The sequence below is a fragment of the Anomaloglossus baeobatrachus genome, chromosome 4, assembly GCF_048569485.1.
Source record: "Anomaloglossus baeobatrachus isolate aAnoBae1 chromosome 4, aAnoBae1.hap1, whole genome shotgun sequence".
Classification (NCBI taxonomy): Eukaryota; Metazoa; Chordata; class Amphibia; order Anura; family Aromobatidae; genus Anomaloglossus; species Anomaloglossus baeobatrachus.
In genome coordinates this window covers 241,435,984-241,458,483 of record NC_134356.1, presented here as the reverse complement: position 1 = coordinate 241,458,483, position 22,500 = coordinate 241,435,984, and the positions used below count along the sequence as shown (strand labels likewise).

Below are 22,500 nucleotides of genomic sequence, written 5' to 3'. Positions count from 1 at the left end.
TTAGCACAGTATATGGATTCACTAATGAGGCGTACACCGACCACATGAAGGTAACATGTATTATCACAGTATATGGATTCACTAATGAGGCGTACACCTACCACATGAAGGTAAAATGTATTAGCACAGTATATGGATTCACTAATGAGGCGTACACCGTCCACATGAAGGTAAAATGTATTAGCACAGTATATGGATTCACTAATGAGGCGTACACCTGCCACATGAAGGTAAAATCTTAATTACTCACCGGTAATGGGATTCACTAGTGAGGCGTACACCGACCACATGAAGGTAAAATGTATTAGCACAATATATGGCTTCACTAATGAGGCGTACACCGACCACATGAAGGTAAAATGTATTAGCACAGTATATGGATTCACTAATGAGGCGTACACCGACCACATGAAGGTAACATGTATTAGCACAGTATATGGATTCACTAATGAGGCGTACACCGACCACATGAAGGTAACATGTATTATCACAGTATATGGATTCACTAATGAGGCGTACACCTACCACATGAAGGTAAAATGTATTAGCACAGTATATGGATTCACTAATGAGGCGTACACCGTCCACATGAAGGTAAAATGTATTAGCACAGTATATGGATTCACTAATGAGGCGTACACCGACCACATGAAGGTAAAATGTATTAGCACAGTATATGGATTCACTAATGAGGCGTACACCGTCCACATGAAGGTAAAATGTATTAGCACAGTATATGGATTCACTAATGAGGCGTACACCTACCACATGAAGGTAAAATGTATTAGCACAGTATATGGATTCACTAATGAGGCGTACACCGACCACATGAAGGTAAAATGTATTAGCACAGTATATGGATTCACTAATGAGGCGTACACCGACCACATAAAAGGTAAAATGTATTAGCACAGTATATGGATTCACTAATGAGGCGTACACCGACCACATGAAGGTAAAATGTATTAGCACAGTATATGGATTCACTAATGAGGCGTACACCGTCCACATGAAGGTAAAATGTATTAGCACAGTATATGGATTCACTAATGAGGCGTACACCTACCACATGAAGGTAAAATGTATTAGCACAGTATATGGATTCACTAATGAGGCGTACACCTACCACATAAAAGGTAAAATGTATTAGCACAGTATATGGATTCACTAATGAGGCGTACATCTACCACATGAAGGTAAAATGTATTAGCACAGTATATGGCTTCACTAATGAGGTGTACACCTGCCACATGAAGGTAAAATGTATTAGCACAGTATATGGATTCACTAATGAGGCGTACACCTACCACATGAAGGTAAAATGTATTAGCACAGTATATGGATTCACTAATGAGGCGTACACCTACCACATGAAGGTAAAATGTATTAGCACAGTATATGGCTTCACTAATGAGGCGTACACCTGCCACATGAAGGTAAAATGTATTAGCACAGTATATGGATTCACTAATGAGGCGTACACCTACCACATGAAGGTAAAATGTATTAGCACAGTATATGGATTCACTAATGAGGCGTACACCGACCACATGAAGGTAAAATGTATTAGCACAGTATATGGATTCACTAATGAGGCGTACACCTACCACATGAAGGTAAAATGTATTAGCACAGTATATGGATTCACTAATGAGGCGTACACCGACCACATGAAGGTAAAATGTATTAGCACAGTATATGGATTCACTAATGAGGCGTACACCTACCACATGAAGGTAAAATGTATTAGCACAGTATATGGATTCACTAATGAGGCGTACACCGACCACATGAAGGTAAAATGTATTAGCACAATATATGGCTTCACTAATGAGGCGTACACCGACCACATGAAGGTAAAATGTATTAGCACAGTATATGGATTCACTAATGAGGCGTACACCGACCACATAAAAGGTAAAATGTATTAGCACAGTATATGGATTCACTAATGAGGCGTACACCTACCACATGAAGGTAAAATGTATTAGCACAGTATATGGATTCACTAATGAGGCGTACACCTACCATATAAAAGGTAAAATGTATTAGCACAGTATATGGATTCACTAATGAGGCGTACACCTACCACATGAAGGTAAAATGTATTAGCACAGTATATGGATTCACTAATGAGGCGTACACCGACCACATGAAGGTAAAATGTATTAGCACAGTATATGGATTCACTAATGAGGCGTACACCTACCACATGAAGGTAAAATGTATTAGCACAGTATATGGATTCACTAATGAGGCGTACACCGACCACATGAAGGTAAAATGTATTAGCACAGTATATGGATTCACTAATGAGGCGTACACCTGCCACATGAAGGTAAAATGTATTAGCACAGTATATGGATTCACTAATGAGGCGTACACCTACCACATGAAGGTAAAATGTATTAGCACAGTATATGGATTCACTAATGAGGCGTACACCTGCCACATGAAGGTAAAATGTATTAGCACAGTATATGGATTCACTAATGATGTGTATATGCCATTAATCTGCGGACACAGGGTGAATCTGCAGGCTAACTGCATTACAATACTGACTGGCCACCTTATGGAAAGCATAGCTACAGGGAAGAAATTAACTTTATGACCTTTAAGCCAGTGGCTCCAGGGAGGAATAGTGGCATGGCCACTGCGGATTCAGTCATCACTTACAGCATTGTGAGCGGCACTGTAAGCACGCCACAGCACTGTGATAGACAGCTGCACTGCATATTGTCAAAAAGTGCCGAGGCGGGTAGATTCCAGCGATGTGTCACTTACTGAGCTGTTTGCTGTCATTTTGATAAAATCAATGTTTTCTCTGCTGTAGATCTAGCAGTTATACAGCACTCAATATGCTGGACTACCTGCAGCACGCCAAGTAGTCCTCTAATGATCAAATCACTGATTAATCAGCAGTCTATTATGAAAACTACACTAAGCAGCCCAGTAAATGATACAAAACTGGAATTAGGATCTTTGCCCATACATTACACTGCTCTCTGATTAGGTGGCAAAACCTGGTGACAGATTCCCTTTAACCCCTTAAGGACGAAGCCAGTTTTGTACTTAATGCTCACGCCATTTTCTGCAATTCTGACCAGTGTCCCTTTATGAGGTTATAACTCTGGAACGCTTCAACGGATCCCAGGGATTCTGACATTGTTTTTTCGTGACATATTGTACTTCATGATAGTTATAAAATTTAGAACGATATTTTTTGCTTTTATTTGTGAAAAAATTTTTGGGAAATTTGATGAAAATTTTGCAATTTTCAAACTTTTAATTGTTATGCCCTTAACCCAGAGAGTTATGTCACACAAAATAGTTAATAAATAACATTTCCCACATGTCTACTTTACATTAGCGCAATTTCTGAAACAAATTTTTTTGGGGTTAGGAAGTTAGAAGGGGTCAAAGTTCATCAGCAATTTCCCATTTTTTCAACAAAATTCACAAAACCATTTTTTTAGGGACCACATCACATTTGATGTGACTTTGAGAGTCCTAGGTGAAAGAAAATATCCAAAAGTGACACCATTCTAAAACCTGCACCCCTCAAAGTACTCAATCACATTCAAGAAGTTTATTAACCCTTCAGGTGCTTCACAGTAACTAAAGCAAAGTGGAATGAAAAAAAAGCAAAAAAAAAAATTTTACCCAAAATGTTGCTCTACCCCAAATGTATTCACTTTTAAAAGAAATAACACAACAAAATGAACCCCAAAACTTGTTACCCGCTTTCTTATGAACGCGACAATACCCCACATGTGGTCAGAAACCTTTGTTTGGACAAATAGGAGGGCTCGGAACAGAAGGAGCAATATTTGAATTTTGGAAAGCAAATTTGGCTGAAATAGATTGCGGGCACCATGTTGCATTTACAGGTCTGCTAAGATATCTAAACAGCAGAAACCCCTCACAAGTGATGCCATTTTGGAAACTAGACCTCTCAAGGCTTCTATCTAGGGGTATAGTGAGCATTTTGGACCCACAGGTACTTCACAGATTTTGATAACGTTACATTGTCACATTGAATATTTTTATTTTTTTCTCAAAAATGTTGCTTTAGCATCAATTGTTTCACTTTTTCAAGAGGTAATTCCAAAAATTTGATCCCAAAGTTTGTTACCCACTTTTTTATGAGCGCGGTGATACCTCACATGTGGTCTGAAACCTTTGTTTGGAGAAAGGGAAGGGCTTGGAACGGAAGGAGCAATAATTGAATTTTGGAAAGGATATTTGGCTGAAAAAGATTGCGGGCACCATGTCGCATTTGGAGGACCCCTAAGGTACGTAAACAGCAAAAAAAAAAAAAAAACACAAGTGACCCCAAATTGGAAACTAGGCCCCTCAAGGAATTTATCTAGATGTTTGGCGAGTACCCTGAACCCCCAGGTGCTTTACATAAGTTTATAATGTTGAGCCATGAAAATAAAAAAATAAAATTTTACGACAAAATTGTTACTTCAACCAGATAGCTTTTTTTTTTTTTTTTTTTTTTTAACAAGAGTACACGGAAAAAAAATCAGCATAAAATTTATTGTGCAATTTCTCCTGAGTATGCCAATACCTTATGTGTGGTGGAAATCAACTGTTTGGGTGCACAGCAGGGCTCGGAAGGGAAAAAGTGCCATTTGACTGAACAATTGGCTGGAATAATTAGCGGACGCTATGTCGCATTTGGAAAGCCCCTAAGGTGCCTAAAGAGTGGAGGTCCCCCACAAGTGACCCCATTCTGGAAACAAGAAACCTCAAGGCTTTTATCTAGGTGTATATTGAGCATTTTGAATCCACGAATACTTCACAGAATTTGATAAGCTTAGGTTGCCATATTGAAATTTTGATTTTTTTTTCACAAAAATGTTGATTTAGCATCACATTTCTCACTCTTTCAAGAGGCAACAACAAAACGTGGACCCCACAGGTTGTTATCTAATTTCTTGTGAGCGCAGGGATACCCCACATGTGGCCAAAAACCTTTGGATAAATGGGAGGGCTTAGAATGGAAGGAGCACCATTTGACTTTTGGAAAAGTTGAAATAAATTGCGCGCACCATGTCACATTAGCAGGGCCCCTTGGGTACCTATACATCAGAAACCCCCCACAAGTGACACCATTTTGGAAACTGGACCCCTCAAGGATTTTATTCAGAAGTATAGTAAGCATTTTGAATCCACAGGTACTTCACAAAAATGTTGCTGTGGCAACAATATTATCACTGTTCGGTTATGTGGCCATGATCCAGCGACACGGCATCTAGTACACAGTGTCAGCCTTCCTGCAGAGATGTGAGTGTTGTCCACGGGAAAACGCAGCTGCCCATGATTTGGGTTCAGGCTGCTGTGGACTTTAGCTCTATTCTACCTGCAGAGAACACTCTCTTCTCTGCAGCATAAATTGACTTGCTCAGGCTCGGGAAGCTGCACCACAGGTCAGTGTATGCTGCGGAGAAAAGAAGCACAGTGGGCATAGGATTTTTAAAAATCCTTCCACTGTGCTTCTACTGCAGAACACAGCTTTATGGACGCAGGGAAAACACTCTGCGCCCGAAACGCTTCAAACCCTGATTGTGGGCACACAGCCTAAAATGCTACAGTGGATGATTGGATAGATGTCAAACATATATAACATCCCACCCCCTGCATATTCTAAGCTGGCCTTTCATGTGGCACTAAAGGGTTCCTAGCCTTGTATTTAGCCCAAAAAAAAAAATAATTAAAATAAATGACGTGGGGGTCCCCCCTATTTTGATAGCCAGCTAGAGTAAAGCAGACAGCTGTAGCTTGCAAACCACAGCTGACAGCTTCATCTTGTCTGGTGATTAATTTGGAGGGCTCCCCAAGCTGTTTTTTTTTTTAAAATTATTTATAAATAATAAAAATAAAACCAAACAAACGTGGGGTCCCCCCAAATTAGATCACCAGCCAAGGTGAAGCTGACAGCTGGGGTCTGGTATTCTCAGGGTGGGAAGAGCTATGGTTATTGGACTCTTCCCAGCCTAAAAATAGCAGTCCGCAGCCGTCCCAGAAGTGGCGCATCCATTAGATGTGTGATGTCACCTGGCATCAAGCCCAGCAATTAGTTATGTCATCGCGTCTATCAGATACCAGACATAACTAATTGACAGTAATAAAAAAAAAAAAAAAAAAAAAAATTGACAACAAAAAAAAAAAAATAAATTTGAAAAAAAACACTCCTCAACCATTCTCTCTTTCACCAATTTATTGAAAAGAAAAAAAAAATCCGCTCTGCTGTAATCCATTTGGACGTCCCACGTCGACTCTGGACCTTCTAGAATATGAGGGGCACGTTCAGGGAACGTATCCCCCATTTTCATTTGAGGAGAGTGGGCGCAAAGAATCTGCACCCACTCTCCCCGGGTCAGAGCTGCAGAGTGCCGAGCAGCAGCAGCCAGCTCACACTGAACACAGGAAGCTGAGCTGTCAGCTGCTCTGCATGTGTGACCGGCGTCTGCTGTGAAGGAGGAGGGGGCCGCGGGGGATCAGCGCTCCGACAGGTACGGGGGACACCAGGGAACACCGGGGGGAAGGGGTGATAAGGGGTGACCTGGCAGGGCCTGGGGAGCAGGTTTCTGTCGCATGTGTTATGGCACATACGACAGAATCCAGAGGAAAAAGGGTGAATGCGGGCGGCGCGCTGCTGTGTTTGCCGGTGCGCGCGGCCATCTTGGATTTTCGGGAGGGGGTTGGGGGGGGCGCATTTTGGTGACACCGGGGGACCGGGAAGGAGATTTATCTCCCATTTGACATGTTTGATCATGCCAGATGGGAGATAAATCATTTTTTACTGGCGATGTCATTTACTATAACTTGATGATCGGTATACGGTGTATACAGGTCATCACGTGAGCGGGGACCGGAAAAACCGGCCCGAATCATGATCTCCAGGGTCTCAGCTACCCCCGGTAGCTAAAACCCCAGAGATTTTCTGACGCTGGGGGGCGCTATACACTTATTTCTGCCCGCCGTTTTAAAACGGCAGAAAGGAATAAGTACCCTTTTTTGGTGCCGTTTTAAAACGTAACGCGGTCGTAATGGGGTTAATGGGAACCGGTCATTCGAGTCATGCTGCCCATTGCATCACTCCAACGTTATAGTGTGTAAGAGAAAACATAGCATTAAAAGGAAACCAGTCAAGTCCCCTATATCCTCCAACCCTTCAGCACTGATCTCTGTGTGCCCAAATTCCCTCTCTTACCAACTCTATATAATGCTATTCATTAATATGATTGTTTACCAAAAAAACAACAAAAAACCTACTTACTTCTAAACCCGGCTGTCCCTATGCTAATTAGGTCTGTGACTAGTAACATGGGCGTTGTTTCCCCAGACTAGTCGGCCCTATTTCCATGTCATCACACCCCTGTGGGCGTGATCACATGATTTCCACAATCTGGCGTCACCACCAGTTAATGCAAATATTGTGCGTGCTCACGGCTCATTTCAGTCGCATTAGTGAGTCTTAGAAGTTGGATCTACACTTCCCGGCTTCATTAGGCGCACTTTACATAACCGGAAGTTCAGAAGACATGTAAATAAATCGTCTTGTGGACTTCCCGTCATGCACAGTGCACCTAATGAAGCCGGGAAGCGTCCACCCCGCTTCTGAACTGCACGGACGTTGCCGAAACGAGCCGCACGCATGCTCAAGATTTGCAGGAGCTGACGGCGATGCTGGCTCATAGATATCATATTATAATATGGAAAAAGGAACCGACTAGCCTGGGTGAATAATACCCCTGTGACCAGTCACAGACCTAATTAGCATAGGGACAGCGAGGTTTATAAGTAGTATCTTTTTAAACATTCATATTAGTGAATAGCGCCATACAGGGCTGGTTAGGGAGGGAATTTGGGCACACTGGGATCAATGCTGCTGGTTTGGAGGGTATAGGGACCCGACAGGTTCCCTTTAAAGGGAACGGGTCATTAAAAAAAAAAAAAAATTCAATAACTAAAAAAAAATGTAAAGTATTAATGTTTTACGGTTTTGTTTAAATATTGTTTTTAATTGAGCAAAATATAAAAAAGAAAATTAAAAAGTTTGATATTTTCCACTCTTAAACACTAGGGGGAGCAGCTGCTGAAATCCTACAGAAATCCCACTGTAGAAAAAGCCTGGATTACAGCTGCAGTAAGGCCTTGTGCGCACGCTGCGTTTTTTTACCGCGATTTTGCTGTATGTTTTGCTGCAGAAAATGTTCATAACCTTTTTGCAGTCCTTCCCTAGTAAAACCTATGGTAAAAAAAAAAAAAAAAAAAAAAATGCTGTGCGCACACTGCGGTTTTTGTCAACTACAGGTTTTGATGCATGTTTTCTTTAGCAAAAAGAATTGCATGTCACTTCTTTTCCGCAGGTACCTGCGTTATTCACTCTGACTAATGTAATCCTGAAATACCGCAGGTAGCAAATTCTGTGCGTTTCATTGCGTTTTCCTGCGTTATTTCACGTTTTTGGGACATAGTGATCATCACTTCCCTGTGTTTTGCAAGGATGTGATGTCACTAGAAGAGGAATATGAAATTGATCAGACAGTAAACACACATACATATCACACTCACACACAGACACATACATGTATAATACATTTTGAAGACAAAAGTAGGTGGTCACCACCCAAGGGGATCTCCTGGTATACTATAGAAAAATTATACATAGACAAGAAAAAGGTATACCAATACAGGGATCACCAAACACAAATAACACAGCACAACAAATAAACACTTTGTCTGCTACTTGGCAAAAACCATGTGCGCTATACTAAATCGAATGCGCTGAATCCAAATCTGAAGTTAGTTTTTTTGTAGCACGTCAGTTATTCCAATTTTTGTGAAAATTAAAAATAAGCAATTAATAAAGATACAGAATCGTTATGTCCCACAGTTTCACAACATGTATTATCATTTATATTGAAAAAGAAGTATAGGTAAATAAACCAAAAAACTTAATCACTTATAGTAGCTTAAGAAATCGCCTTGAACTCAGCAGAGTACTTTTAAAAGTGCTTCAGGCACTTGCTTTTGCGCTTGTGAGTGGTCCTAGTGGCCCGTTGCAAAAACCAGCAGTAATCGCCCATCATGTTGGGGTTAAAGCGACCTGGGTATCTTTTTTCCATAGTAGAAATGTCCTGGTGGAATCTCTCACCATGTTCGTCACTGACATTACCCATATTTGGAGGAAAGAAGTCAAGATGTGAATGTAGGAAATGCATTTTCAATGACATTCGGGCACCATGCATTTCGTATGCTTGAAGCATATTGTCTATTAGTTCAGCATAGTTTTCTGCTCTTTCGTTTCCAAGGAAGTTTTGAACTACTACTATAAATGCATCCCATGCAGTTAGCTCAAGTGGGGTGAGTTCTTTCTTGAAGATTTCATCATGGATTAGTTGGTGGATTTCAGGACCAATAAAGATTCCTGCTTTGAGTTTGGCCTCAGTTTTCAATGCACTAAACTTTTCCTTCAGATACTTAAATCCATTCCCTTGACGATCCATTGCTACTACAAAATTTTTCATTAGTCCGAGTTTAATGTGAAGAGGTGGAAGATAAACTTTAAGTGGATCGACAAGTGATTCGTGTTGAACATTGTGCTTACCAATCTTATGTTCATCTCTATTGGGCCACCGTTTAATTTTATAATGGTTGTTGTCATCTCGACTGTTCCATAGGCACAGAAAGCACATATGCTTAGTGTAACCTAACTGCAAACCAAGGACTAGTGCAACAACTTTGAGGTCAGCACAAATGTTCCATTAATGTTCTGAATATTTAATCAATTTCAGAATGATCTGCATAGAAGCATAGGTCTCTTTCATTCCAACCGCATGTGCAATGCCTTCAACAATGCCTGAATAGGCGTATGGCCTTTTCTAAGTATAACTCAAAATCTGGACGTGCTGTGCAAATTCTGAGTTCATATTTGGAATCAGCATGTTCAAATTAGTAAAGAACACATGTTTTACCCTCAGTAGCAAAATCATTGTTGTGCTGTGTAATTGGCAAAATTACAAAACTTTATTAGTAAGGCACAGCTACAGCTAGTGAAACACACTAGGTAAATAGGACACACCAATTATTGGTGTGTCCTATTTACCTAGTGTGTTTCACTAGCTGTAGCTGTGCCTTACTAATAAAGTTTTGTAATTTTGCCAATTATTTGTGTTTGGTGATCCCTGTATTGGTATACCTTTTTCTTGTCTATGTATAATACATGTATCATACACAGACACATAGAAATCAGGCAACATACATTCGGAGGGCTGGTATTTGGCCAGATACTGCTCCCCATATAAAGTCTATGGGGACCAGAATCGGGCGCAAAAGGGGTAGGAGCAAGGGCTTCATACTCAACCAATCACCGGGCAGCTGTCACACTGCTCCTGCCACAGCTCTTTCATCTTTCCAAGCCGCACTCATTAGTCTCATAACATATTCACGCCTTCCCTGCTCACTGGTGACTGATTGGTTGCAATGAGACAGCTGTCACTCAGCGTGGGGGCTCGTCTGAATGCAACCAATCACAGCCGCCGTTGGGTGGGTCTATATCGTGCAGTACAATAAATAAATAATTAAAAAAAATCTGCTTGCAGTCCCCCTCCAATTATGATGCCAAGATAAAGCCTCACGGCTGAAGACTGATATTCTCAGGATGAGGAGCCACACTTTATGGGGAGCCCCCAGCCTAAAAATATCAGCCAGCAGCCGCCCGGAATTGCCGCATCCATTAGATGTGACAGTCCCGGGACTCTACCCGGCTCATCCAGATTGCCGTGATGTGGTGGCAATAAGTGACAGTAAATAAACACAACACCGAAAAATCCTTTATTTAAAATAAAACACAAAAAATCCCCCTCTTTCACCACTTTATTAAAAACCCCAAATACCCCTACAGGTCCAGCGTAATCCACACGATGTCCCACGATGCCTGCATACTGATTCAGCGGCGTCTGACATAGCACTCAATGCAGCCCCGTGAACGAGGCTGTAGGGGTAACTCCAGGACATTTCTCACGGTCGGTGAGAAAGAGTGACATCACCGACCGGCAGTGACCCTGTGAGACCTCAGACCCAAGGTCCCACAGGGTCACTGCTGTATGAGAAATACTGTTGGGGGTGGGGAAGGGGAAAACACATACATCATAAATAAAAGCTGTAATATCTATCAACCTATCCATTATCTATCTATCCATCTATATCATCTATCTATCTATCCATCTATTATCTATCTATCCCTCTATTTATCTATCACAAGGAAATTACACTTTTCCTTTTCAATGTGCTTTATTGCATTGAACGCATTAAAACACATGTACCAACCCGCGGTAAAACCGCATGCGGTTTGCCACGTTTTTTTACCGCGGGTGCGGTAATCTTTCAGACCCTGCGGAATTTTCTTAACAAAATTCCATTTTCTAGTGCGCACAGGGCCTAAAAGTGGGCAGAATCTGGGCTCCTTTGTGCGATATCACACATTCCCCTCCCAATCTGGGTTTTTCCAAAAGGATAACAGAATGAAATTTAGGTTCACAGTGCGGAGCCATTTTGTTGGTTGCACAAATGTCTTAAGTATCACCAAGGACAGCATTAGACACACAGCTCAGCAGACAGTATCACACAGGATAGGATTAGATACACAGCTCAGTAGGCAGTATCACACAGGAGAGGATTACACACACAGCCCAGGAGGCAGTATCACACAGAAGAGGATTAGATACACAGCTCAGCAGACAGTATCACAAAGGTGGGGGAAACGGCGCCGGTAGTCACACAGGCCTGGGGGAGAGCGGGGGTGTTATTAGAGACAGTAGCAGCAGCGGCAGGGGGGTTGGGGGCGCCCAGTACTCACACATCTCGAGCAGGTGACAGGGGAAAAAGTACAGCACGCAGCATATGCAGTGAGCCACACATACATGGCGCCGATCTCCTCCCTCTGCTGTGATCTAGACAGCCCAGGGGGCGCGTCAAGGTCACAGCAGGGAGCTGTCCTGTAATAATTATAATTATAGGGGTCGGAGCCCGACTATCAGAGTCTATACACAGGGGCTGCCATGAAGGAGGTAACGGTCGTTACAAACACCAAATCCAAGATGGCAGCCCCCAGTGCTTCAGTAAAACTAGAATTAAATAAAAACTAAATAAAAACAGTGAGTTTAATTTTGTATTAAAAATACTTTATTTCATAATCACTTTTTAATATAAAAATAAAAAAATGTGACACCTTCCCTTTAAGAGCATGTGTACACACTGAATTGTCAACTAGAGGGCCTTTTAGATGAAAACCCACCTGAATGCAATCGCATAGCCAAGCACTGAATTCATGCTGCCTGTGGATCTAAAAGGGTTCCCTGGAATAATTTGTATGTCATAAAAAAAAAAAAAAAAAAAAAGTCTAATTTTAACCCCTTCACGACCATGGACGGATCTTTCCGTCATGGATCGTGTCCCGGTAAGCCCCGCCCCCTGCTGCGGGCAGGCGGCGTGGATCGGCACACATATCAGCTGTTCTCAACAGCTGACATGTGTGCCAACATGTTCCGAGTGGAATCGCATTCCACCCGGAACTTTAACCCCTTAGATGTCGCTGCCAAAGTCTGGCAGCGAGATCTATATGCGCGCAGCCATCTTTTTTACTTACCGCCGCCCCCTCCGGACGTCACGTGAGTGATCACGTGACATTCGGTGGTTGCCATCGTAGCACAGGGTCATGTGATGACGCCTGGTGCTACGAAGTTTCACTTTCATTCTTCCTCAGCACGGAGCAGAGGAAGAAAGAAAGTGACTATTTCTGCTGTTTACAGCGGTATAGCTGTGATCAGCAGATAGCGATCAGCAATCGGATTGCTGATCGCTATAGCCCCCTAGGGGGACTAGTAAAATAAAATAAAAGTAAAAAAAAAGTTTTAAAAAATTAAAAAAAAACCAAAAAACCTAAAAGTTCAAATCACCCCCCTTTCCCCCCATTGAAAATTAAAGGGTTAAAAAATAAATAAATATACACATATTTGGTATCGCCGCGTTCAGAAATGCCCGATCTATCAAAATATAAAATCAATTAATCTGATTGGTAAACGGCGTAGTGGCAAAAAAATTCCAAACGCCAAAATTACGTTTTTTGGTCGCCGCAAGTTTTACGCAAAATGCAATAACAGGCGATCAAAACGTAGCATCTGCGCAAAAATGCTACCATTAGAAACATCAGTTCGAGACGCAAAAAATAAGCCGTCACTGAGCCATAGATCCCAAAAATAAGAACACTACGTGTTTCGGAAAATGGCGCAAAACGTGCGCCACTTTTATTGGATAAATTTGTGAATTTTTTTTAACCCCTTAGATACAAGTAAACCTATACATGTTTGGTGTCTACAAACTCGCACCGACCTCAGGTATCATACCCACACATCAGTTTTACCATATAGTGAACACCGTGAATAAAACATCCCAAAAACTATTGTGCCATCACACTTTTTTTGCAATTTTTCCACACTTGGAATTTTTTTGCTGCTTTCCAGTACACCATATGGTAAAACTTATGGTTTCATTTAAAAGTACAACTTGTCCCGCAAAAAACAAGCCCTCATATGGCAAGATTGACGGAAAAATAAAAAAGTTACGGCTCTCGGAAGAAGGGGAGCAAAAAACAAAAACGCAAAAACGGAAAGTGCCCCGGGGCTGAAGGGGTTAATTCTTGCAATTTTAATAAAAGAATTAAAATGCCAATAAAAGATCAATTTACTGTAACAAGTCTCTAAAATTTCCCTTACCATTTCCTTAAATGCATTTTCCAGAGCTCCAATGATGAGACACTCATGAGGAATTTTTTTCTCCGTAAAGAACCGTGTCTGAGGTGTACTTGGCGAGCCGGGAGCACCAGCAGCCCCACGTAAGGATGCAGCCCTGGTTAGAGTCCGACTATTGCTGGTTGTGGTTTCTGGATCTTCCCCTAGACACGTGGGGGGTAAAACTGCAGAGTTCTTCAGGATGTCTACAATGTCCAGTAGTTGTTCTGTGATGTGGTGGTGAAGTAGTTTAGATGCCACCACTGCAGCTCCGGCTCCAGCGTGTCCATCAAAAAGTGCCCAGTACTGAAAGGTGATTCCATCAGCCTCCTGGAACAGAACAAAGAGAAAAAAATGATTTATCTATGAGAATATAAACTCAACACTGTACTTGTAACCCAGCTAAAAAAAAAAACCAAAAAACAAAAACACATGGCGTTCACAAGACATTAAGCCATTTAGTTTCGTACAGAGTTATATAAAGTGTTCTCAAACTGAAGATGGCAGCTAAAAAAGGAAAAGGAGGAGGTTTACTATAGACATTACAGGAATTAAAAAGGGTTTTCCCGCTACAAAAAAAAATAAATTAAAAACATATGATCTGGTCAAAACTAATAAGTTTACACACTCCTATCACTATCTTGACTGGGGAACATAGAGCCATGGGATAGTCTTCTGTCACCTGGAGGCCGACACTATTATTGCATCTACATAAATGTGGCTCCTCCCTGGCAGACTATGCCTGCAGGAGTCAGGCTTCCTCAGGTTTCTATGGATGGAGGCACGGTCTATCCCAGACCTGGCTTAGGTTAGGCGCTAACCTTCCCCTTGCTATGTCTTTCAGATGGATATCTAATGGATAACAGAGTAATTGTGCACAGTTACACCTGTCTACTGTGTACAGGCTGTATCCTCTCCTGTGTGTGGCTGGACCGGTCGGTAGTAGGGTACTGGAGCAGAGTTCTGTAAGTCAATCAGCTCTTGCTCGCTGCCCCAATTAGCATGAAACAGAAGATGGGGAGTAAATAATCAGGACAAGCCAGTATGACCCCGTCAGGAGTCGCTCTTTCCCTCCAGTTTCCTCCCCTCTAGTCAGTTCCTTGGGGTGGTAGTCTAAACACAGAAGACTGGTGCAGTTGCTGGCTGTCCTACTTGCCCTTTTGAACATTATCTGCTAGGTGGGCTGGAGCGGGATAGTATTGCACAAATACCAGTTTCTCTGCCTCTTCACCCGGGTGTAAAGGGCCGGACGCGGTTGTTGAGGATTTTTACAGGCAGTCAAAGCATGTGTGGTCAATGCTCTGTGCCAATCGGCAGGCTTTATGTCCCAGCCAATGAGCAAGCAGGACGTTTTCAACCAATTGGTGGCTGTGTTTCATTCTGCCAATCAGCAGCGATGTCTTGGCACGCTGGATTCTCGCCCCTCTGGCTCCATCTTTTTTTCCTTATGGCGCATTACATTTTAAAGTGGTGTGGGGCACAGCGGCACTTCGGTGTTTTCTACCTTGTGGCTCACAGGGGGAACAAATTCTGTCATAGTGGACGGTGTAGGCTATTTAAAAGTGTTTTTCAAGGCTTAAATGGACTCTGGTGGATTTATTTTTGCCTTTATTTCTTATCTCTTGCAATGTCCAAGTCTAAAGAAGACCGTACTAGCCCTTTAGTGAAGCCTGCACAATGCATGTATGACTTGTAATACTAAGTTTTCAACAGATCAGTCCCTATAGTGCTGCCGGTACCCTTCTTGCTCCTGCTTCCCTGCTGGCAGCCAGCCAGGGGACCCCAATGACAGAGGAGACAATGGGCCCTCCTGCATGGGCTTGCAATTTAGTGCAGTCTTAGCCAAATTAACCAGGGTGTAAAAGATGCTGGTTTAAGTTACGGAGGATTCGCCATTGACCGCTGCTGCCCCAGGAGCTCCGATCGCCGATGCAAGCGATTTGGATCCTCCAGCCACCCCACACCAGTATGGCCGATCATGAATGCAGCAAAGACTACCTCAAGGATCCTCTTCCTCCTGGTGTCATGCACAGGGAGGCGCCCAAGCACCCTTTCTCCTCCTCATGGGACCATCTCCTCAGCACTCAGATTCTAGTTCTAATACGGAATCTGTTTTAGATCCATATCAAGTGGAAAAATTGAAGGAGATGGTGGACTGTTTGGTGTCTGCCGTTGAGGCATCTCTATGAGTAACAGCTATGTAGTCCCCTCCAGTTACCGAAAAAGAGGGATTTTTTATTTTTAAAAGAGAGGCAAGCGAGTCGCTAGGTCCTTTTCTAACCGTGAAGAATTTTCAAATGTTTAGCAAAGAGCTTGGGAGCACTCAAACGCTTTCAGAAGCATAGTCGCATGAAGGGGTTTCACTGATGAGCAAAAAAAGGTAACAATCCATATCTTCCCCCCATCCACTACAGCTTTCACTGCGAGACTACCATAATTTAATAGACAATCATCTTGGGTATCTCATACATAAATTTGACTTATTTAGATTCTGGTCATGTTACTGCATTGTTACCATTTTGCTCGTGATGTTTGAAAAAAAATATTTTTCTTCTTGTATACTACAAATTACAACCTGTTCTCATTCCCTAATAGCTCAGTGTGTTATTAGGTTGACCCCTAAGTAAAAGGTCATTGGTACGACTCGAGGAGCAGCCATAAAAGAAGATTTCCCAAAAAAAGAGAAACCGCATCATCAAGAACATCCATAATGGTCTCTCGATCAAGAAAAATTGCCAAACTGCACCATGTGAGTGCCATAACAGTGAGAAGAATGCAAAATGAAGTCCGTTCATCCATTTAAAAGCCAAGAGGTGGATGTCCAAGCAAACTATCTGCGTCAACAAGTAGACTGATCACAAGGTCTAATCAGCTCTGGCGTGACAAACGTGGCAGTGGACGTAGCACATATGCGTCGTAAGAGTGTGATCACAGATATCCATGAAAATATTGCACAATGCACATTACACAAGTCTGGAATGGATAGTAGCTTGACAAAGAACGCAGGCAGCGTTCGAAACGCGTAGCCGCACATTGGCTCCCCTATTTTGCCCCTTGTAATTATAATTTTTACGTCCTTTAAAATAAAGCTTGCACAAGATTTTATATTTTTCCGGAAGCTGGATTTTTTTTTTTTCTTTCATTGGATACTTACATTGGGACCATGCAGAAGGGACCTGGGATAGGATTTCAGTCGAGACAAGTTTGAATCTGATGGAGAGCATGCCCAGAAGGATTCAGGTATTGTTGAAAGCAAAAAGGTGTATTTACAAAATGCTAACAAAATACTAATTTAAATTTATATTTTTAGGAGCAAAAACAGTAACAATGCAGTAACATGACAATAAGCTGTATAACTAATCAGATGCTAAATAGTTGCAAGTCAAATTTATGTATGAGATAGTCAAGATGATTGTCTATAAAATGAAGGTAGTCACAAGCTGAAAGCTGTAGTCCATGGTGAGATATGGAGCCTGAAATTCAAACATTGTTACCATTTTGCTGTTCAGTGTATATCCCCTTCCCAAAAGATCTGGTGGCCTCTTGGTCAACTCCACCTGTCGTAGATACCCCTGTATCTTGCTTATCCAAAGTGATCACCACTCTGCCTCTGGCGCTTGAAGATGCAACAAATAGAAGTTTAGCGTTTATGGCGAAGTATGCTTTTCAGGTTGAAAAAACTGGACAAAAGGGCAAAACTTGCAGACATTTGAGTCTCTAAAGCATTTTTTTTTTGGGACAGCTAATATATTTTTATTAGCAAGGCATACACATATTAGCAAATTGGCCGTTACGTACCACAGAAGCGGAGTAACCCTGGATGCCAATTTTGGCACTTGAAGTGCCGTGAGTCTTGGAAGAATCAGAGTAAAATGGCGTGCACACCATAGCTGATCGAGGGGCTAGTAGATGGGTTTCAGAACCCGCAATATAGTCAGAAAAAGACACTGCATACTCGTTTTTTTAATGCAAACTTGAAATAATTTATTCTTTATAATATTTTGATGTTGCAGGGATAGATGAACCAAAAACCACAGTGGGGGGACGCAAACAATTAACGTTTTGGCCAGATAGGCCTTGTTCACTAAAGATGCTGGGGAGGATATACAAACAATATTTACATACAGAGGCATATTCTACTAAAAATATATACACTATATACAATGTAGGATAATAGAAGTCAGGGCCTAGATTCTACCTTTACCACATTTTCTGGTCTATCCCTTAGGGATCGACTAGCAGACTCCTACTATCCTACTATATCTCATCATACCACCCACTACAGGTGCTGTTCTTTTCCTTTTCTCTATCAGTTTACCATTCCTATTCCTCATTCCTGCAAATAATCCTAACCATTCCTTATGGGTATCTTGTTCAAAATGGTCTATTCCTACATTGATATACATTGTCTGGGTTACCATTATCAACAATTGTATGTTTAGTAATGTTTAATCAAATATTTCTAGCCTGTCCTTGAATATTATTCTTGGGTTAATTCCTAATTTTTAACCTCTTAAGGACGAAGCCAGTTTTGTACTTAATGCCCAGGCCATTTTTTGCAATTTTGACCAGTGTCGCTTTATAAGGTTATAACTCTGGAACGCGTCAATGGATCCCGGTGATTCTGAGATTGTTTTTTCGTGACATATTGGGCTTCATGTTAGAGGTAAATTTAGGATGATATTTTTTTATTTTATTTGTGAAAAAATCTGAAATTTGACAAAAAAAATTAAAAATTTTGCAAGTTTCAAACTTTTAATTTTTATGCCCATAAACCGGAGAGTTATGTCACACAAAAAATAGTTAATAAATAACATTTCCCACTTGTCTACTTTAGATCAGTGCAATTTTTGAAACAAAATTTTTTGGGGTTAGGAAGTTAGAAGGGTTCAAAGTTCATCAGCAATTTCCCATTTTTTCAATAAAATTTACAAAACCATTTTTTTAGGGACCACATCCCATTTGATGTGACTTTGAGAGGCCTGGGTGACAGAAAATACCCAAAAGTGACACCATTCTAAAACCTGCACCCCTCAAGGTACTCAAAACCACATTCAAGAAGTTTATTAACCCTTCAGGTGCTTCACAGGAACTAAAGTAATATGGAATGAAAAAAAATAAAAATTAACATTTTACCTAAAAATGTTACTTTAGCGCTAATTTTCTTACTTTTTCAAGAGGTAACACCAAAAATTGGACCTCACACTTTGTTACCCACTTTCTTATGAGCGCGCCGATACCCCACATGTGGTCAGAAACCTTTGTTTGGGTAAATGGGAGGGCTTGGAATGAAAGGAGCAATATTTGAATTTTGGAAAGCAAAGTTGGCTGAAAGAGATTGCGGGCACCATGTTGCTTTTACAGATCCCCTAAGGTACCTAAACAGCAGGAACCCCCCTCAAGTGACCCCATTTTGGAAACTAGACCCCTTAAGGCTTCTATCGAGGGGTATACTGAGCATTTTGGACCCACAGGTACTTCACAGATTTTGATAACGTTACTTTGTCATATTGAAAATTGTAATTTTTTTCTCAAAAATGTTGCTTTAGCATCAATTCTCTCACTTTTTCAAGAGGTAATTCCAAAAATTTGACCCAAATGTTTGTTACCCACTTTTTTATGAGCGCGGTGATACCTCACATGTGGTCTGAAACCTTTGTTTGGACAAATGGGAGGGCTTGGAACGAAAGGAGCAATATTTGAATTTTGGAAAGGAAATTTGGCTGAAAAAGATTGCGGGCACCATGTTGCATTTGGAGGACCCCTAAGGTACGTAAACAGCAAAAAACCACCACAAGTGACCCCATATTGGAAACTAGGCCTCTCAAGGAATTTATCTAGATGTTTGGTGAGTACCCTGAACCCCCAGGTGCTTCACAGAAGTTTATAACGTTGAGCCATGAAAATAAAAAAATAAAATTTTACCACAAAATTGTTACTTCAACCAGGTAGCTTTTTTTTTCACAAGGGTAACCGGAAGAAAATCACCATGAAATGTATTCTGCAATTTCTCCTGAGTTTGGTGATATCTTATATGTGGTGGAAATCAACTGTTTGGGCACATGGCAGGTCTTGGAAGGGAAGGAGTGCAATTTGACTGAACATTTGGCTGGAATAATTAGTGGACGCTATGTCGCATTTGGAAAGCCCCTAAAGTGCCTAAACAGTGGAGGCCCCCCACAAGTGACCCCATTCTGGAATCAAGAAACCTCAAGGCTTTTATCTAGGTGTATATTGAGCATTTTGAATCCACGAATACTTCACAGAATTTGATAAGCTTAGGTTGCCATATTGAAAATTTTCATTTTTTTCACAAAAATGTTTCTTTAGCATCACATTTCTCACTTTTTCAAGAGGCAACAACAAAACGTGGACCCCACAGGTTGTTATCCAATTTGTGAGCGCAGGGATACCCCATATGTGGCCAAAAACCTCTGTTTGGATATATGGGAGGGCTTGGAATGGAAGGAGCACCATTTGAATTTTGGAAAAGTTGAAATAAATTGCGCGCACCATGTCACATTAGCAGGGCCTCTTGGGTGCCTATACATTAGAAACCCCCCACAAGTGACTCCATTTTGGAAACTGGACCCCTCAAGGATTTTATTCAGAAGTATAGTAAGCATTTTGAATCCACAGGTACTTCACAAAAATGTTGCTGTAGCAACAAATTTCTCTCTTTTAGGCTATGTGGCCATGATCCAGCGACACGGCGTCCAGTACACAGTGTCAGCCTTCCTACAGAGATGTGAGTGTTGTCCACGGGAGAATGCAGCTGCCCATGCCCACGATTTGGGTTCAGGCTGCTGTGGAGCTCTATGCTACCTGCAGAGCACACTCATCTCCGCAGCATAAATTGACATGCTGAGGCTCGGGAAGCTGCGCCACCGGTCGGTTTATGCTGCGGAGAAAAGCAGCACTGTGGGCACGGGATTTCTAAAAATCCTTCAACTGTGCTTCTACTGCACAACGCAGCGTTATGGACGCAGGGAAAACACTCTGCGTCCAAAACGCTGCAAACCCTGATTGTGGGCACATAGCCTAAAATGCTACAATGGATGAATGGATAGATGTCAAACATATATAACGTCCCACCCCCCTGCTTATTCTAAGCTGGCGCCCTTTAGTGCCTTTCATGTGGCACTAAAAAGTGCCTAGCCTTGTATTTAGCCCAAAAAGAAAAAAAAAAATAATTAAAATAAATGACGTGGGGTCCCCCCTATTTTTGATAGCCAGCTAGGGTAAAGCAGACAGCTGTAGCCTGCAAACCACAGCCGACAGCTTCACCTTGGCTGGTGATCAATTTGGAGGGCTCCCCAAGCTGTTTTTTTTTTTTTAATTATTTATAAATAAATAATTAAAAAAAACAAACAAACGTGGGGTCCCCCCAAATTAGATCACCAGCCAAGGTGAAGCTGACAGCTGGGGTCTGGTATTCTCAGGATGGGAAGAGCCATGGTTATTGGACTCTTCCCAGCCTAAAAATAGCAGGCCGCAGCCGCCCCAGAAGTGGCGCATCCATTAGATGCGCCAATTCTGGCGCTTCGCCCCAGCTCATCCCGCGCCCTGGTGCGTTGGCTAACGGGGTAATAAATGGGGTTGATACCAGGTGTGTAATGTCACCTGGCATCAAGCCCAGCAATTAGTTATGTCATGGCATCTATCAGATACCCGACATAAGTAATTGACAGTAATAAAAAAAAAAAAATTGACAACAAAAAAATATTTATTTGAAAAAACACTCCCCAAAACATTCCCTGATTGACCAATTTATTGAAAAGAAAAAGAAAAAAAAAAATCCGCTGTAATCCATTTGGACGTCCCACGTCGACTCTGGACCTTCTAGAATATGGGGGACACGTTCAGGGAACGTATCCCCCATTTTCTAGGTGTGAGGACCCTCCATTTGAGGAGAGTGGGTGCAAAGAATCTGCACCCACTCTCCCCGGGTCACAGCTGCACACACAGTGCCGAGCAGCAGCAGCAGCAGCAGCCAGCGTCTCACAACACAGGAAGCTGTCAGCTGCTCGGCACATGTGACCGGCGTCTGCTGTGAAGGAGCCGGAGGAGGGGGCCGCGGGGGATCAGCGCTCTGACAGGTACGTATGACACCGGGGAACACCGGGGAACACCGGGGGGGGGTAGGGGGGGACCCGGCAGGGCCTGGGGAGCAGGTTTCTGTCGCATGTGTTATGGCACATGCGACAGAAACCATAGGAAAGGGGGAAATGCGGCCGGCGCGCTGCTGTGCTCGCCGGTGCGCGCGGCCATCTTAAATTTTCGGGAGGGGGTTGGGGGTCGGGGGGGGCACTTTGGGGATACCGAGGGGACCGGAGGGAACCGGGAAAAAGATTTATCTCCCATCTGGCATGTTTGATCATGCCAGATGGGAGATAAATCATTTTTTACCGGCGCGGTCATTTACTGTAACCTGATCATCAGGTGAGCGGGGACCGGAAAAACCGGCCAGAATCATGATCTCCAGGGTCTCAGCTACCCCCGGCAGCTGAGACCCCGGAAATTTTCTGACTCTGGGGGGCGCTATTTTTTTCCGACCCTTTTTTCCGACCGCCGTTAAAAAGCGGCGGATCGGAAGAAGTACCCTAATTTGTCGCCGTTAAAAGGCGTATCGGCGGTCGTTAAGGGGTTAAATATGAGCAACACCTGTGATGTGTTACTTACCTGTTACCATTGG

General features: G+C 42.3%; 1 protein-coding gene across 1 annotated transcript in view; it reads right to left on the bottom strand.

Annotated features, from left to right (window-relative positions):
* LOC142303422 (protein phosphatase 1H) overlaps positions 1 to 22,500 on the bottom strand; it is a 295,560-nt gene that overhangs the window by 154,771 nt on the left and 118,289 nt on the right. The window contains exon 3 of the mRNA XM_075344753.1: positions 13,791 to 14,135. Within this exon, the coding sequence (XP_075200868.1) occupies positions 13,791 to 14,135 (345 nt within the window). The remainder of the gene's footprint in view (positions 1 to 13,790; positions 14,136 to 22,500) is intronic.